General features: G+C 44.7%; 2 protein-coding genes and 1 non-coding gene across 3 annotated transcripts; 2 read left to right on the top strand and 1 right to left on the bottom strand.

The window, feature by feature from the left end:
• Nucleotides 1-6,897: 6,897 nt before the first annotated feature.
• MIR352 (microRNA mir-352) lies at nt 6,898-7,047 on the top strand. Its single transcript, NR_105679.1, has one exon. It is a non-coding gene; the product is annotated as a microRNA mir-352 (primary transcript).
• Nucleotides 7,048-8,222: 1,175 nt separating this feature from the next.
• On the top strand, nt 8,223-9,696 carry LOC111718575 (corticoliberin-like). The gene is made up of 2 exons (XM_023494405.2): nt 8,223-8,284; nt 8,657-9,696. Exon 2 carries the CDS (start codon nt 8,660-8,662, stop codon nt 8,993-8,995), a length of 336 nt encoding a protein of 111 aa, XP_023350173.2. The 5' UTR covers nt 8,223-8,284; nt 8,657-8,659; the 3' UTR covers nt 8,996-9,696.
• LOC100913565 (tripartite motif-containing protein 54-like) lies at nt 9,604-18,707 on the bottom strand. The gene is given in 10 exon segments (XM_012554087.2): nt 9,604-9,711; nt 9,960-10,169; nt 10,271-10,485; nt 12,158-12,282; nt 12,374-12,396; nt 12,627-12,860; nt 13,557-13,729; nt 13,732-13,934; nt 14,133-14,281; nt 18,218-18,707. Coding segments are annotated over 10 exon segments (1,608 nt in total). The 5' UTR covers nt 18,386-18,707.
• Between the last annotated feature and the right edge of the window lie 269 nt (nt 18,708-18,976).

Here is an 18,976-nt window from a genome sequence, read left to right as displayed (position 1 = left end):
TGGGATGAGTTCAGTAACATCCAGATCTTCTCAAAGTTATCAGTAAAACTCCAAAATCATCATCACCTTTGGGGTGTTCTGCTGGTCCGGAACTATGGAGGTCTGGATTTTGTTTAGAATTTACATATCGATAATACCAGAAACCTTGACAAGCGTTGCCTAGATGGTTTCTCTGGATTTGGCATCTATTACTAGGGTGGACATTTTATTTAATATATAATATGATTTTTAATACTGTTCCCTTGATCTTTGGAGCAGTTTACACATGACTTCCAGGTTCCCTTTTGCAATCTTATTTCCTGCTAAAATTCACTATAATAACTAGAAAAAAAAAGATGGTCAGGGGGACCAGAACAAGACATACTTTTAATACACTCTGGATAAGCCTCTGCTGTTTTCCTTCCCTCTCTACCCTAGTGCTCCAGGTTTCTCCTTTCCTGAGTCCATAAGCAGTGTATTCAGGTCTCTCCTGAACCTTTCTTTAACCCTCCATTTCCCTCCACCCCAGGACTAGAGATGAAAGAGGTGGAGGAACAATTTTGCAAATTGCTGTGTGTCCCTAGTTAAGGGATTCACCCTCTCTGGGCTGAGTCCCACAATCAATCAATGGCTCAAAAGAAATCTTGAATTTAGCAAGTAAAAAACCTTTTGATTATGTACTAAGCATTTGAATAGTATTTATACCATCTTTGACATTGCAGGAAAGCTAGATTTATCATAGAAGTAATGAGGGGGTTCAAAAAGGGCATTTGATTCAATCCAACAAGCATTTAAGGGCTTGCATTGTACCAGGTGCTGGAAATAGGAAAACCAATATAAACCAAGTCCCTCCCTCCAGACAAAGGATGGGAACTGGACCTGTTATTCCACTAGTATAAGTTCTGTCTGAGGAACTTTCTCTACCAATGCAGATCAACATCTTTTAAGCAATTTCTAGCCTTTAAAAAGCACCAGAAAACGGAGACATTAAAGCGCTTTCCCATTATGTGTCAGAATAGCTGTCAGATCTAAAACTTGAACTCAAGACTTTGTAGGTCCGTGGCCAACCCTTTAGCCTCTGCATTACTGAAGCAATACAAAGTAATCAGCGAACAGGAGGGCAAACTGCAGGGGAGTCAGAAAAGCCTTGCATAGGAGATCCCATATAAGCTAAGCTTTAAGAAGCACTTCAAGAGGCTCCTTGTGCAAAAGGGTGAAAGAAGGAATTATCAGGTACAGAAGACTCTGTCCCAGTCATATCCAAACAGAAACCCTTTCACCCTCTTCCAGACAAGAGAGCACCCAGCCTCTGCCCGAAGGGTTTTTTCAGTCATGAGTCCCTTAGTCTTAGACCTGCATGTTTACATATTGTAATGGCCGCATTTGGAAGTCTGCTTTATTTTCCTGTGCCTCAGTGTTCTCATAAAGGCCTCCAAACCTTGCAGGGACAGAGGGGCCTGCTAGGGCCTTCCTCTTTGGCCAAGGGTACAACAGATAACACGGACTCCGGTCTCTCTGACATAAGTAGGGGAATCGGGAGGGATGAAGAGAAAGTCTCAGAAATGAGAGCTTTTCCTCCCCAAACCACAGGCTCCGGAGAGCTGCTCCTCCTGCTCCTGGAGCTCGGTTCTCAGAAGGGTCAGGTCTCTTTGCAGTAGCTCTCTTCTGCCTTCAGCAGAGGCCTCTGCTGCCTCAGGCCCTGGGCCGTGTCATGGAAACTGCCCAGGGAGGGGTGGGGGGCGGGGCGGGGACAGGAAGCCTGCCGTTGGGCGGCATCTTGCTACCAGAGCAGTAGTGGGGGCCATAAAAGAGTGGGAGAGGCAGAAGAAGGCAGGTCGTGAGCCCCAGCGAGCCGGCCAGGCCCAGGGAGACGAGCCCGGCAGAGGAAGCAGCTGAGCCCGAGGCAGGAGCCCCGCGATTCCCCTCCTCCTGCCCCTTCCCTCTGCCAGGTGGGTGCAGGCTCTTTTCAGATTAGTGGTAGAAAAGTGGGGAATTCTGGGAGCCAAATCTTACCCCCACACGAGAGAGGGGTCTCGGGCAGGAAGATGAGGCTCTGGTATCCAGCTCAGAGTACTGCGAGAGGTAAGCCGGGACTCCACCCAATCCGTCTACCCTGATTTCCCTCCATCCCATCCCATTAATGTCAAGAAACCCACCTCGGGGGGTAGTGAGGGGGCTGGTTCTGAAGAGCACAGGCCAGATAGGCCCATTTCCAACCATGCCCTGTATTTCTAGGTCTCTGGGTTTCCCGTGGAGAAAGTAAGGGGTGGAACACTATGAAAATGAATTCTGTAGGCTTTTGACCTCATTATTTGAGACTCTTTCTAGGTCAGCCTATATCATCACCAAAATGAAGGCCCCCATTTTGCTGTGAGAATTGGGACCAGGTTCTGATTGGGAATCTACCTTTCCCGCCATTTCCCTTCCTCCATTCTTCCCACCCCCATCATCTCCGGGTACCATAGAAGAAGCCTTCCTGGCCTGACAGACCTGCTCTAAATATCTATCTTTCATTACATTTTCAACCCAGAGACTTAATTGTTTTTGATATAGATGAACCAAGTGGTGATCTCCAGACACTAAACCTGGAAGAATGAGGTATTTTACTGGTTTTACTGGAGTTTAACAGGACCTGGCCTACAGCGGGGCCGTTTACTTTTTATTCCTCCTAAAGAAAAAGATTGGAAAAGCCCTAGTGCTGGAAAATTTGAGGGAAAGAAAAAAAACCAACACTCTCCATTCCATGATGTTAAGGTCAAGTGATGTCCTGTAATTTGAAATAATACTTAAATCATTTAATTTTAAAAAATAATGGCAAAATATGAAGTTGTCCTGGGGCCATTTCTTCTTGAAATCCATAGAAAAAGATGACAATGAGATAACAATAATGATAATAACAGTAATAGATATTTAGATAGTATTTTAAGATTTTCAAAACACTTGATATTTATTAACTCACTTAATAATGAAGTAACTGAGATAACATAATATACAGTGGCAGTGGTATTGTTTTAAGCGACGCAGGCAGTGCTGAGGTGCCCAGGCCTAAGCTGCACTGATATCTAAACATTCTAGCCATGTTCCAACAGCATTTATTGACAGAAGCCTTCCTCAGTAGACAATCCCCTATTTTCCTGTTATCTGAAGGGATCTCAAAAATATCTTTTCTAATTCAAAGAGGCGTAAGAGAGGAAGACTAGTAGTCCAGTGACATGAAAAAAACAGAAAAGACCTGTGATTCTCTTATACTGAGAACTCTCTCCAACTAAGGCAGACCTGTGACTTCATATTTGGATTCTGGGGAACTGCTCAAAGCATCTATAGAATATTCATTGATTTGCCCAGGGTCATACAACTATTGTTAGAGGAAAGATTTGAACTCAGATCTTCTCCACTAAATTCCCAACACTCTACCAAGATACTTAGCGGCATAATAATGATAGTAATAACAACAGCAAAAGCCGTTTTACAAAATCTATGAAATGGGGGCAGTTAGATGGTGCAGACGATAGAGCACTGATCATGAAGTATAAAGAACCTGAGTTCAAATCCGGCCTTAGACACTTAACACTTACTAACTGGGTGAGCCTGAACAAATCATTTAACCCCAATTACCTCACCAAAAGAAAAAAACAAAAATAAAACAACACAAAAATCTATGAAATTATTCTTAAATCATTGAATTTAAAGAAATGATAGCAGGATATGAAGTTGTCCTAAAGCTATTTCTATTTGAAATCCATAGAAAAAGATGACAATGAGATAACAATAATGATAATAACAGTAATAGATATTTGGATAGTACTTTAAGATTTTCAAAGCGCTTTACATTTGTTATCTCACTTAATGAGAAAGTAACCAAGAGAAAATTATATACAGGGGTAGCATTATTGTTTTAAGAACAATTTAGAGTGAATACGTTATTTTCAATATTATAAACAGCCAAATTAACTGTAAAGGACATATTAAGAAAGACTTTATCTCCATCCAGAGAAAGAATTGACAAATAGAAAAACGTATAGAATAATTTTACATATCTCTGTTTGGATCAATGATAACCATCTCTGGGGGGAGGGGAGAAAAAAAGAAATTTACATTTTATTGCGTATTTGAAAAGAATGGCAAGTTGTACATATTAGATTTGCAATTTCATGTGCCGTGATATTTTTTATTGTACTATGTTATAGAAATGCTTTCATTTCACTAATTAAAAATGAAAAATAATAAAGTAGCAGGTAAAATACTGAGTTTTAAAGTAAAATAGAAGAATTCAAATCTTAGCCTCACCTCATGCTCGCCATGTGGCTATAAGCATCCATTTCCTCTTCCGTAAAGTAAGAGTAATATTTGTACTACTAATATTCAAGCAGGATTATAATGACTCTAATGAGATGTATTTATTATGCTTAGTAAATCCAAAAGTATCCTGCACATCTAAGCTATAAGATGCCCATTTATTTACCTTCTCAAGAAATTCAGGAGTATTAATTTCTTCCAAGTCTCTACTAGGACCCATGTGCCCTAACTCCTGTCTCAGAGGCACTTCTTCCTTCATCCTACCCTAATTTCCTTCCATGGCTTCTGATTGCATACTTTCGATCTTTTCCCCAAGAATTAATGTCTCTGTTAGTAATCTGACAGAGACACACTACAACACAGCCCTGCCTTTTTCCTGGGCCAGCTTGATAAAGGGGGAATGGACTTTGGGCCCTCCACTAGGGTCAGAAATATAATCTGTGATTAAGTCCCATTAGTTCTACAGGGTATCCATATGCTTCTGTCTCCTCACATCTAATCAGTGATGTCAGGAAGAGAAGTGTCTGCACTCCAGGAAGGAAAAGATTGCCAACAGGACACAATGCATTCAGATTTGAGGTAGGTGGAGCGAAAAGTTATTGAGTTCTCTTTGGGACATGTTGAGTCAGAGATGTGGAAATACATTTAGATAGATATATCTTATGTATAGGCAGGGGAAAGGGGAAATGAGCTTGAGAGAGAGTGGGAAGGATAGAGAGATCAAGATTAGAGATTTAGTTAGTGGCAGCCCTCTTTGTAGTGGCCAGAAACTGGAAACTGAGTGGATGCCCATCAATTGGAGAATGGCTGAATAAATTGTGATATATGAATATTATAGAATATTATTGTTCGGTAAGAAATGACCAACAGGATGATTTCAGAAAGGCCTGGAGAGACTTACACAAACTGATGCTGAGTGAAATGAGCAGAACCAGGAGATCATTATATACTTCAACAACAATACTATATGATGATCAATTCTGATGGATCTGGCCATCTTCAGCAATGAGATGGACCAAATCATTTCCAATGGAGCAGTAATGAACTGAACCAGCTACGCCCAGAGAAAGAACTCTGGGAGATGACTAAGAACCATTACATTGAATTCCCAATCCCTATATTTTTGCCTGCCTGCATTGATTTCCTTCACAGGCTAATTGTACAATATTTCAGAGTCTGATTCTTTTTGTACAGCAAAATAACGGCTTGGACATGTATACTTATTTTGTATTTAATTTGTACTTTAACATATTTAACATGTATTGGTCATCCTGCCATCTAGGGGAGGGGATGGAGGGAAGGAGGGGAAAAATTGGAACAAAAGGTTGGCAATTGTCAATGCTGTAAAATTACCCATGCATATAATTTGTAAATAAAAAGCTATTAAAATTTTTTTTTAAAAGATTAGAGATTTAGATTAGGGAGTAGTTGCCCTTATGTAAAAATACTCTGGAAATAAGATCCTGGGCACCCCGATTTTGGGCAGTTTTCTCCGGGGAAGAAGTAAATGCAACTCTCAAAGCAGTAGGAGCAAACTCAGGAAACAATGGGGCACTAATCTAACATAAGGATTCCCTGTAGGGTGCATATTGACTTAGTTTTAAAATGTAATAATTATAAATGTTTTATTGTACTCTCACTTATTTTGTTAAATATTTCCAAATTACATTTTAATCTGACTCAGTTACACTTGGGAGTATTGTAGACCACAGCCAGCCCTTAGGCCTCATGTTTGATACCTTAAATATACTTTCCCCCAAATCCCTTCCTTCAAACTGAGCCCTGGCATTTGATTACCCAGGTTGGGGAGGTGATTGAAAAGTGACTGAGTAGGTCAAGAGTGAAGCAAGAGGAAGAAGGGAGGGGAATAAGTATAGTATATAGCACCTACAATGTTCCAGGCATTGGTGTTAATAGTATTTCATTTGATCCTCATAACAATCCTGGAAAGCAAGTGTTATCATTTGCTCCACTTTACACGTAAGGAAACTGAGGCAGAGATTTAGTGATTTATCCAAAGTCACGCAGCCACTAAGTGTTTGAGGCTCCATTTGAACGGTCTTCCTGACTCCAGACCCAATGCTCTGTCTACTGCACTAGTAGCTATCTCTAAAGCAGTAAAATGAGGGAATGATAGTAACAGAGACAGGAATTGGAAAGGTGAAAAGGACTGCAAAGGATAGCAAAGTCCCAGGAATTCATGTTCTAGAACGTTTTCTCCTTCAGTTCTATGACTCTTTTCTCCTTCTCTCTGTCTCTCTCTCTCTAGATCACATCAATTTGATGATGGGGATTATTCAATTACAGATGATTCTCCAGTTCCCAATGAACCTGGAATTCATTTCAATTCAACTAAGCAAATATGTCTTCTACAAGATTCTGAAAAGACTTTTTTTTTAATCATATAGTCCCTTCCCTCAAAGATTTTATGTATTATTGAAATAATTCCTTATTAGGTTAAATATTTCACCATTCTTTTCTGAAACTGAAAAGGCTCATGCTTCAGATGCTGCACTTCGTTGGATTCACATCCTCAGGGCCAATTCTGGGATCCTCACATAAAGTGTACTTCCCAGTGGATGTGTATCCCCAGATATACAGTGGATGAAATTTGCATGTAAAGTCTATTCAGTGGTCCGTCTCTCTTACCAGAGAGCAGTTTGGAAGCAATGGAAGGTGCATCTAGGACTGTCTAACCTGAGAATGGTGAATCTCAGGGTCAATCTCAGGTTTGTCAGCCCATGAGGTGCCTTCTCTAGACCTCGAATCCCGGAATCTACACTTGAAGCTACTGTTAACCTGGATGGCAAATAGGGTGGGAGGAAGGACTGGGGGCGGGGGGTGTTTGTGGCAGGGAGAATTGGTGCGATGACCTGATCTTCTGGAGAAACTGATGGTTCATTGGCTACTGTAATTTTGAGTAAAACATGAGTTCCTGAAAACCTCTACTACACTCCCCAGTGGCTGATATTCACATTACTTTTCCTACACTGAAGAACTTGAACCCTATCCCATCCCAGGAATATGCTTTGGGTCCATCTCCCCACAGCATCCTTTACCAGTCCTGATGGGAAAGGGGGTAGAATGGTGTTTGGACTCAGGCCTGGAATTTCTGAGTTGCATTTCTAGCCTCTACCAAGGGTCTTTTTTTCTGATTGTTGCAATTCATCTTCATTTCCAGAGCCTTTAGTCCCTTCTGAGATAGAATTGATCAGCCACCAATAGGGGGCCCCTTTGGTCAAGGAGAGCAGTGTATGCATTTTAGACTTCCTTGCGAGCATCTGATGAGCAAGATTGAAGAAGAGGCAAGGAAACAAATTCATCCAATTCATGTCTTGGCTGATGTATGTGTTGCCATATAAAAGCAAAGTGAGGAACTTCTATTGACCGAGGTGATAGTGTTAGAAGAAAATAATTGGTCTTCCTAGGAGCTCCTCAACTATGGTGTCAGTCACTGAACCTTAGGCTGGTGAGACTAGCTATCAGAATGCCTTTCTGATAAAGGATATCACACACACACACACACACACACACACATTTACAATCCATGTAACCGAATGAAGTTGCGCAGAAGCATTATGCGTGATAAAGTGCAAATGGATACGTTTAACATTCAGACACAAGGAAGTGCATGGGACATTGATACAGAAAGAAGCAATACAGACATGGACATACTTAGAAGCAGAAACCCAGAGATAAAGCGCAGAGATAGCCTGCGCCCAGATTAAGCCCCCTGACAGACACTAAATGTGAATACAAATTTCCTGTCTGAGTTCCAGGCTACCGCAAATCCCCCCCCCCCCTCCCCCAGTCCTCCTTCTTCGTCAGCACCAGGGACAGCTCCTGCCACTTTTCTGGCTCCTCCCAGCCCCGCCTCTACTTCTCTGTCATGTGGTATAGTCATACGTGAGGAATATAAATAAATGTTCCTGGACCCTCAATACTCGAGCAGCTAAGCTTAGTCCCTATCCCAGCTCCGACTGATCCTGCCTTGCGCTGCACGGCTGCTGTGAGTGTCTCTGGACAAGAGGGAGGGTTTGGGAAGGGGGGGGGGGGGGAATGCCGGGACCCTGACCCACTGCTGGCCCTGAACTACCTTTCTTTAAATCCATTCCAACCCTGCCCAGCAATCCAAGACTCGACGTGAACCCCTTCCCCCGCTTCAATACAATCAAAACCGGTCAGATTTAGGGTCCAAAGAACTGTTGTAGAGTGGGAGGTTAAGGAAGGGGAGGGAGAAAGGGAAATCCAGCCTGGGCCGGGACAGATCTAATGCTGGGGTGAGCTCTGAGGTTCTGAGTTGGGCGAGGGCGGGTTTCCTAGCAGAGTTAGAGGTGAGTCGGGCTTCAAGTGTAGCGGACTGAGAACACGTGTATTGCAGGCCATGGCCCTGCGGAGGCTCCGGGTCGTGACAGTGACTCTGGCCGTGGCCGCGCTGCTGTTCCTGCCCCCGGACACCTGCTTCCCATTGCCCCGTGCTTGGGAAGTCCCCGCGCTGAGCCCGGACCATCTGGGGACTACTTGGAGGCATCTCGCGGACTCCAGCGGCGAGCAGTGGCGGTCAATTCGCGCGCCCTCGGGGTGGAAGCAGATGGAGAGGACCCCCAATGCCCTGGATCTGCCCTTCCACCTGCTGCGCGGGTTGCTGGACCGCGCCAGAGAAGAGAGGATGCGCAGCCGTGCGCGGAGCAACGAGCGCTTGCTAGGGAGAGTGGGCTAGGGAGGCTGCGGGGTGGGAGATGGGGAGTTGGAAGTAGGGAAGTCAAAGGACAGAGGTCGGGAAAGCGTGGCCGCGGGGGTGCTGAGGGTTCGACGATCTTGTAAAACAGTGAAGTTTAAAGCAAAATGGAAGCCTCTGATTTATTGAGGGAAACTACCCCCTCTGTGTCTGTGCCGGCGCCCTTTCCCCCCCTACGCAGACAAGGTCTCTCAAACCGAGTCTGCTTCAGCGGCGAATCCTTCCATTTCCCCCACAGCCCACCTCCTCTGGGAAATGGCGACTCTAACCCTGGGATCTCCCAACTCTTGTGGGATTGGCTCAGTATTTCGGGAAGAGGGTATTGTCTAGTAAGAGAGCGCAAAGGGCATTTAGTTCAACCTCCTACTCCCTGACCTGAGAAAGGACAGCTCTCCTCTCAAACCCAACTTCCAAATGATCACAGAAAGTTTTGGGCTCCAGGTATCCAGAGAGAGGGCGGGAAGAAACTTTTGTAGTGTAAAGCACAGGGCCTGAAAGAAATGTGCAGAGAACTCAAGCCCCTCCAGGATCGAGGCCACCCCAAGACTGGATTAGAGACGGTAGTACCCTAGGGAAGTCCTGCCCTTCCGTCAGCACCGCAGTAACTATGGGCTGGAGACTAAGAAGGGACCCGAGGCAAAGCTCTGGGGCTCCCCCGCCTCCAGCTCTGACCCCTCCGAGGCCGCCACGTCTGAACTCTGCAAGGGAAGAAAGGAAGAGTCAGAGGAAAAAGACACTTATACGTCTTTCTCACCTTTCCCCTTGCCCTTTTCTATCGCTCTCCGTGGTTCCCGCCCCATCTTCTCTGTCCCAAGATGGGAGGGGAGGGGGAACAGCTTTCTAAGTGCATTCTTCACTAAAATACTCAGAGGGATGGGAAGTGGGGATCTATAAGGGAAAATTCTGTTCCCAATCTCACTGGCTGGCTGCATCCCGGGGTTCCTGCCCCATCCTCGTTCTGGCCGCTGACAGTACTGCCGGTGCCTTCACTTCCCGAGATCTCAGTCCCACACAATCCCGGGTTGGGGGATTCCGCCCGGAGAGCCCGGGGAGGTGGCACCGGGATACGGCCTGGAGTTGCGGAGCACCCGCTGTCCTGAAGCTTCCCACTCATCGTTCCGCCAGCCTCGGGCTCCCCACCTGCCTCCTCTGCATCCTGGGAAGTAGATTTCAGGGACTTTTACTAGACCCACATATCAAAAGTCCCAGGGATTCTGTCCAGAATCCAGAGGGATGCCACGCTCCCTAACACCCCACCTGCCGCTGGGTTCTCGGTTCCAACTCGTCCTCCGGGGCTGTTCCACGGAGCTGCACTGTCCCGGCTCCAGCTTCTTCAGGGGCCTCCGCTCCCGAAGCAGACGTCGCTGCTACCTCCTCTTCCTGGTCTTCGCTTACACCAGATTCCTCTGTCGGGGTAGTGTAGTCCACTTCTTCCGAAGAAGTTACCACCGCTGCCTCCAGCGGTTCCTCCACTAGATGATTTGTTAGGAAAGGAGGAAGAAACAATCAATTCAGACTTCAGTCTTGAAGTCCTTGAGTCCTCCAACGGCCCTGCTAGTGCTGGAGATGTCCCAGTCTCTTCCCCACAGCAGGATCTGGATTTCCTTCAACTCTTTCCCCTAGGACCAAGGCTCTCCAACCACTCCCCCAAGATTGAGGTTCCCCTAACCTTCCCCTATAGTTGATCCCTCGACTTCCTCCTCTCAGTTCTGAGAGCGGTTTTCCTTATCTCCCAACTAGGGTTAAAAGGAGTTCAAATCTGACCTTAGACACTTAACACTTCCTAGCTGTGTGACCCTGGGCAAGTCACTTAACCCCAATTGCCTCAGCTTAAAACAACAACAACAACAACAACAACAACAAAAACCTTGCCCTATCAGGATTGAGTTTCTCCCTGTTGGGGCTCCCAAACAATCAACTACCCCTCTCCTATCTAGGATTGCAACTCTCCCAGAGTTCTTTTTCTTTTAAAGTAAAAAAAAAAAAAAAAAAAAAAAAAAAAAAGTTGTTGTTAAACTAAAGCTTGCATAAAAGTATTGCAAACTCTGGGTAGAGCACCAGTCCTGAAGTCAGGAGGACCGGAGTTCAAATCTTATCTCAGACACTTAACACTTCCTAGCCGTGTGACCCTGGGCAAGTCATTTAACCCCAATTGCCTCAGCAAAAAAAAAAAAAAAAAAAAAAAAAAAAAAATAGTGCGAATTTCTTACTCTATACCAAATGATCAGGATATGGTCAGGACTGTTTAACAGATATTCTAATCCCAAAACAATGTCTCTGAACTGGCTTCTACATGTTTCCTAGGGTTTCTTCAGTATTTCCCTTTTTAATTCAAGAGATTAAGTCAGTCTCCTTCCCAGATGTCAGGGTTCAGCTCAATCTCACTCCTTCAGACCCTTTTCAGTTCTATTACCACAGATCATATGTTTTTTGTTTCTTTCTTTCTTTCTTTCTTTTTCTTTTTTTTTTTAATTGGAGAAAATGGGGGTAAATGACTTACCCAGGATCACACAGCTACGGATTAAAGACTAGTTCTTTATTTACCATCTTGCAGCCCTTCCAACTTTCCTTTTCTAAAGAAGCTAACATCTTGAATCACACTGATTCCCGAAGCCTTGCTAAGTGTCCTTGTACAGATACAAACTGAACTCTTTCATCTTGAGTTCTCAATCAGACTCAGAATCTAGAGTAATTTCCTTTCCTATCCTAAGGAAATTTGAACGCCAGAGAGGGGGAGGGGTCAGGACTTTTTTTCTCTAAGAGGGTGAGAAAGGGAGGAGAGAGAGGGGACAGTAGTGTGAGACATGGAGACAGTGACAAAGGAAAGGAAAAGAAGGGACTAAAGGACAGGGGAAAATGACAAAAAGGAAACAAAGGGTACATAAGAGGCAAAAAGAAGAGGAGACTAAGGAGCAATGCAGGAAATAAGGGCGGTGGACATGAGGGAACAACAATTAGGGAACAGAATTTAAAAAGGTAGAGGCTGGAGCATACAGAAGGAGACAGAGAGTACATAGGGACAGGAGTGGAGACGCAGAAAATGGACGGAAGTGACTGGGGGAAGGAGTAGAAGAGCCTTGGGAACAGCATATGCGAGAGAGACACAGGATTTTTTTAAGGGGAACACGACAAGATGGGGCCCACTCTTGATGAAGTCCAGCTGGTAAAGTGCCCGTTCCTCTTCGTTGAAGTCCACTGCATAATGTTCCATGTTGTCAAATCCGGGTTCCAGGGTTTCCAGTTCTGGGCTACCTACAGCCTCAGCAATCCTGGAAAGAGAAGGAATAGGACACATTAGCCACGGGTCCCAAACTCTAATGGAGAAAAGAAAGCAGATGTGGGAGAAGATGTGCTACTCACTTCTGGATAAGAACCTTGGCATTCTGGAGAAGACGGCAGGAGGAAATTGAGGAATCGGGTCGGGTCCATTCCCAACCGACAAGGGAGGAAACGAAAATTCAAGTGCACTGAGCCCAGAGCAGCCCCGTTGTTTGGCTAAAAGAAGCTAAGGCGGGTCCCAGGAGCAGGAGCCGCCCACTTGACCTTTATATTTTGCCCGCTGGTCCATCCACCTACCTGCTTGCCTAATTCTTCCCCTCCTTTACCTACCTACCTGTAGGAAGAGCGGGACCTGAGGTTCCTCGGAAGCCTGCAAAGCTGTGTTCACCAGTTTGGAGGTAGCCTCCACACGAGCCTCGTAGGCCTCACTCAGGGCTCGAAGCTGGCGGGTCTTCTCCGCCTGCTCGTAGGACACACGCTGAAGCATGATCTCCTTACGCTCCTCCAGTATCCCCGCCATGCGCTCGAACTTCTCGCACAGCGTCTGTTTCCGAGCCTTGCAGTTGTCCTGGAGGGGTGGAGTGGTGAGAGGACGCTGGCCAGAGGCGGAGAGGGGACAAGGATTTATCCTGGCTCTAGGAGAAGGTTCGAACCTCCTCTCCAGGGATCGCCACCGCCTCCAGGACTACCGGGTTCCCAGGCTGAGATTAATCCCGGTGCAGGTTCCAGGAGAATCACAAAAAGTTAGAGATCTCCTTACAGATCAAATCCCCACCCCCTCAATATCCATTTCTTTGGGGGTTTGGGTTTCCAGTTCGCTACAAAAATAAAAAGCAGCTTCTTCCGAGCACCTAACTTAGGTTACTTACTTCATAAGTAAGATGGTTTTCATAGCTAACTTTATGATGGCTTCTCAATATCACTCAGCTTCCAATCCCCTCCCTGCAGTTTTTCCTGCTCCTGGGACAGTTCTCACAAATATCCAGAGACAAATTTCAGCTCCAAATTAAAAAAAAAAATCCTAACAATTAGAACTATCCCAAAGCAGAACGATTTTCCTCTGGGATTCCTGTGAGTTCCCCTTTAAACGGAGGCTAGAAGACCATTTAGAGACGTTATAGAGGGGACTAAGTGAGAGGGGGGAGGTTGGACTAGATCTCCCATGAGATTTCAGGCATTCTAATAAAGAAAGTCACGGCGTTCTCTCGGGGACAACGACAACCCTTAGTTGCGTTCTACGTCCCTAGCTAGACCTCCTACGCACCTCCACATTCCGGCAAGTGTTCTGCAGCTCTGCTATCAGCGCTTGGATCCGTTCGTTGGAGGCCACCAGGGTTCGAATTCCGTCAGTCAGCTCGGACTGGGAGGGGGAAAGGAAGGGCAGTACATGGACGCTCAGGACCTGCGCTTTCCTTTCCTGGCCCGGTCCCCCAGCTTCCCCTTCCGCCCCAGTCCCGAGCTCCTGAGCACCTTGTGCTGCTCGTACACGTCGGAGAGAGGGGCTACTCGGCAGGCCTGGTGCTCCCCAAACACCTTGCATAGGGAGCAAGTGGGCACGCGGCACGTGACGCAGTAGATGTTGATCTTTTCATCCTCGTGCTCCTCGCAGGTGGGACACTCGGGTTTCAGCAGCGGCTTAGGGCTTTTGGTGGGGAAGTGACGGGGGAATCAGGCCGAGCCCTAGCCTCAGGGGTCCCTGAGACTGTGGCCCTCCTGGGCTCAGCTCTGTATGCTCAGGGGAATGAGGTCTTATAGCAGGGAATTCTGGTTGGGGGCGGGAGGGAAGCGTCTCATATTGGGGGGAAGGGGAGAGGAGAGAATCTAGGCCCTAAGGTTACACCTGGCAGACTCCTGTTTGTAGATGTCGATGATGTTTTCCACCAGCAGGTTCCGCTGCAGCCCATACACCCCGTGCCTATCGAGGACCACCTCGTGGCGGCAGGACGGACAACGGAATCTTCCGCTGGAACCCAGCGTGGTTCCTCGGGACTGAAAAGGAAATTATAAGGGGCACCTAAGCTTGGGATGCTTCTCCAAAGCCCACATCAGTCACTTTTCTCTCCATCCAGGGAGAAACCTCTATGAGTGGGGGAGAAGGAAAAGGAGGGAAAAGTTGGTGTCTCTGCTCCCAAAGGTCATTAGTACAGCCTTTTTGAAGGACTTTGATCAGATGGGGAGTGCCCAGAGAAAAGTGATTAGGGCAATGAGAGAACTGAAGAATATATTCTTCTTAAATCAGTTAGTTGTCTTGTTTTCCTAGAGAAGAGGGTGTGTAATAGACAAATTTAGTTGATTTTCAAATATCTGAAGAATCCTGCTATGGAAGAGGGATTCCTTTGGCATCAAAGAGCAAAACAATATATAGGTTGAAATTTCAGCGAGTTAGATTTAGGTTTGACGTAAGTAAGGAAAAGCTTCTTAACAATTAGAGCTGTCCACTAATGCAAGGTACTTGCTGGGAAGGTGGGAGATTCTTGACCCTTTGCTGAAGGGGAAGGGTCTTCAAGCAGCGATTGGATGACCTCGTAATAGTCATAAAGTACTTATTGAGACCATTATAGTTTGCCAAATGCTTTATAAATATTCTCATTTTAACCTCACAAGAAGCCTGAGAAATAGGTGATCTTATTATCTTGTTATGATGTCCATTTTATATATGGGGAAACTGAGGCACAAAGGGATTTGTGATTTGTGCAGTCATACAGCCAGTGAGTGTTCACCTGGTTGCTTAGGTGGCTAGATGCCACTTGTTGGAAATTCGTAGGTGGGATTTCGTTTGGATATAGCTGGACATGATCACCTCTGAAGTTTCTTTCAGCTCTGAAATTCTGTGGTCCTTACACTGTTTCCAAACCTGGGATGAGGAGCTTCAGGCCACAGATCACCTAACGTTCCAGCATTTATGCCATTGCCAGGGAAAGGCAGCTGCTTTTGTATAGCAGTACCAGAACATGACCACCAGATGGGGTAGTGGTTCAGTCTTTCCCTAGATGTTTTCCCCCGTCATCCACCCCATCATTTACTTCCAGCCATTACAACAAAGAAAATTTTGGGGTGTTTTTTTAAACCCATTTACAATTGAATTTAATGAATAAAGTTTTCAAGTTATTTACTGAATAATCTTTTTCATGGCTCTGTTCTGGAACCCCTTTTCTTCCTCTTTATTATTTTACTTAGAGATCTATCAGCTCTGTGATTTCAATCTTCTCTACATAGATAACTATCAAATGTATTTCTCTAACTCTAACCTCTTTCCAGTCTTTAGTCTCAATCTCCAACTACCTACTAGACATCTCGAATTGAATATCCCACGCATATCTTAAATTCAACATGTCCAAAACTGAACCCATCCTTTCTTCCAAAATCCTTTCCTCTTTCTAAGTTCCTAATAAGTATTAAGGATACCACCAATCTTTCCAGTCACCCAGACTCACAATCTAGGTCTCATCATTAATTCTCCACTCTCTCTCAACCCCTGTGTGTTTTTAAGTCTTTTCCTTTCTCCCTTAATAACATCTCTCATATACTTCCTCTTCTCTCCTCTGTCATTACAACCACTCTGAAACAGGTCTTCATCATCTCTTATGGACAAATGCAATAGACTGATGGTTTGTCTCCCTACCTCAAATATCTCTGTATGTCAACAGATCCTTCATTCAGTTATCAAAGTGATCTTTCTAAAGCTCAAATCTGACCATGTTACCCTATTATTTAATCAACTTTTCTGGTTCCCTATTACCTTTAGGATCAACTATAATACCCCCTTGACTTTTAAAGTCCTTTATAATATGGTCCCTTCTTACCTTATCATTCTTTTTATACTTTATTCCCTTCATGTACTCTGCAATCCAGTGACACTGGCCTCTTGGCTGTTTTTCAAACATGACACTCCATCTCTACTCTTAGCATTTTTATTGGCTTTTGGAGGAAATCATGGAATGCTTGGAATCCTCACATTTCCACCTCCTAGATTCCTTGACTTCCTTCTAATTTCAGTTAAAGTCCTGCCTTCTAGAAAAAGTCTTTTCCAGTCTTCCTTGACCTTAGTAAATTCCCTCTGTTGTAAATTAACAATTTATCCTCTGTATGAATGTATATATACATAACTTATTTGTACATAGCTATTTGCATGTTGTTTCCCCATTTAAACAATAAGCCTGAAGGCAGGAACTTTTTTTTTTTTAAGGTATTCTCATCCTTTGTCACATTTCCTGTCATATAGGCACTTAAGAAAATTAAGAAAATGTCAGTTGACTTGCACTGGCCTGGGCATCAGGAGATTTGAATTTCAGTCCTGGTGATTTTACTTTATTATCCATGTGATCCTCGGCAAATAACTTAAATTTTCTGTACCTCTATTTCCTCATATGTAAAATTGAGATACCAATATTTGTACTGTCACTCTCATAGAGTTGTAAATCTTAAAAATGATATTTAAATATCAAATATTATTTGGGATCTCAGTTTCTTTATAAAATGAAGGGAGTATACTAGATGGACTCTGAGTTTCTTCTCAACTCTAACTTCCAAATGGGCAAGGAGAATGTTTTTATTTTGCTCTTCCTAAAAGTCTTTGTACTAAGTTGCTTTTTACTTGATAGTTTTCTGGGACCTTTGAGAGATTTAAAAAAAAAAAAAAAAAAAAGGTCCTCATTCTTCTTTAAGTTTGGAGGAGGATTCTCTGCTCCTGGAAGGGGGTGGGGTAGGCAGCAAGAGGAGCCAGCATGGTGACAGAAGGCTGAAACTCAAGAAGTGAAGTGTGGATACTAGTTGAGAAGGTAATGCTGATGGACCTGGAGAAGAATCTGGAGACAGGCAGACACTGGGGACATGGGTATTTTTACCAGAAGATTTCATGGGACAAATTCGCAATTGTAGTCACAGGATATTTAATCTGGATGGTCAAGTGACAGATATTGCTTCTTAAGGGAGGAGATGGAAAGCACAAGGCCATCATCTATGCCTTTAACCACCTGCCCTTTTCTGGTTCCATGGCCCCACCCAGTTAGAATGCTATGCAGTATATCCCAGATACCAGCCAGCCAGCCAAGAAGGAGCCTTTTTTCTTCATGGCCAGAGCTCTCTTTGGCAGGATCTCTTAGAAATTAAATAACTTTCTAAACCTTTCTTAGGATTATAGGCTTTAGAGTTGGAAAAGTTCTTAGAAATTAGCAAATTCAACCTTCCCGTTTTTTTTGTTAAGGAAATTTAGGCTCAAATTACTTAAAAATGACATGCTTCAGGTCACATAGCTACCTTGCCTCTGGATTAGAACTTGGGTCTTCGGACTCCAAATCCAGTGCCTCTTCCACACCAGTGATTTTAGGGTTATGATCACTAAGAGTCAAGACTCCTTCAAAGAGTCTGATAAAAAGCCCTTCTCCCCATTTTTTATACTTTAAGTGGTAGCTGGGAACAAGTATATATCAGGAAGACACAAATTCTCAACACACACCCAAACTCCCCCATAAATCTTAAACACAAGACTATAGGAAGAGGGAAGGAACAAGAATTTAAATACCTACTATGTGCAAACACTGTGCTAAGTCCATAAATATTATCTGGTTTGATTATTTGGAAGTCCACCCAGCAAAGCTGTTTTCCTTAGTCCCAAATCCCAGATCATGAAGTCCTAGCAGTCTTTCACTGGGCTGGTCATCTCACTTGGAGAGGGCTTCTGAGTGCTGTGATTCAGTGGGCCTCAGTGTTTGCAGGTACCATCAGCCTTTCCCCTGTTTGTCCCAGAAGTGTTCCCTCCCTTCTCAGAACACAGCTGCCTGGAGGAAGGTGACCAGGGAAGTCATGCTGCTTGAGATCCCAGAGAACGATAGGGGAGGGAGAGGAGGGGGATAGATAAGGGCAAGAAGATAGGATCTATAGCAGTCACTAAGAAGGGATTCCTGTAGCTACAGGGCCACAACTCACCTGAAATATGTCATTGGCGCACTTCCGACACAGGTTGTGCTGGCAGGGGAGGATGACAACAGGCTTGGAGAACATCTCCAAGCAGATGGGACAGATGAGCTGCCTCTCCAGTGTGTCCATGGTGTGGCAGTCTCGGGGAAATGAGCTGTAATCCATTTTCAGAGACATCTCAAGGGTAAGAAAAAAATAAAGCCACCAAGAAAAACCTCCTTTCTCACGGCCAACAGCAGCACTGAAGAGCTGAGGCCTGTCCTGTTTATCCCATTTGTGTGGCACAGGGGAACAGTGGCAGGATGGGGGCTGAGGGGCAGGTGGCTGATGGGCTGGTCTGTCACTTGTGCTAAATGCAGACCCTGAGTGTCTGTCCCCAGGGTAGGTGCTGCATAGGTTAGTTTCTCCCAGACAGTCTCATGTTACCAAGAAGCCCTTTGAGCCATAGAGATCAGGCTGTAGGCAGCCCCAACTAACTCTAAAGCCGAACCTACAGGAAGAATACTTTTTATATTACACATGCCAACTGTTGCATTATGCTGTTCAATCATTTAAGCAAAACTGCCTCACAAGGAAGTTTTTACTTCCATTTCCTCATGACCTCTACTCTTCTGGGTCTTTGGCTTCCTCAGCTGGATGATGGATGCATTGTTACTGGAGCCAAAATGAAACACTAGGTTCAAAATACAGAGATTCTTGAGAAGGAAGCAGAGTATAAAATTCTTTCCCTGAAATTGTCTAAAAAAGATCTAAATTCTATGACCTCAA

The sequence above is a fragment of the Sarcophilus harrisii genome, chromosome 2 (assembly GCF_902635505.1).
Source record: "Sarcophilus harrisii chromosome 2, mSarHar1.11, whole genome shotgun sequence".
In the NCBI taxonomy this organism is placed as follows: Eukaryota; Metazoa; Chordata; class Mammalia; order Dasyuromorphia; family Dasyuridae; genus Sarcophilus; species Sarcophilus harrisii.
Note: the sequence above shows the minus strand (reverse complement) of the source record. Positions and strands in the feature narration are given on the sequence as shown.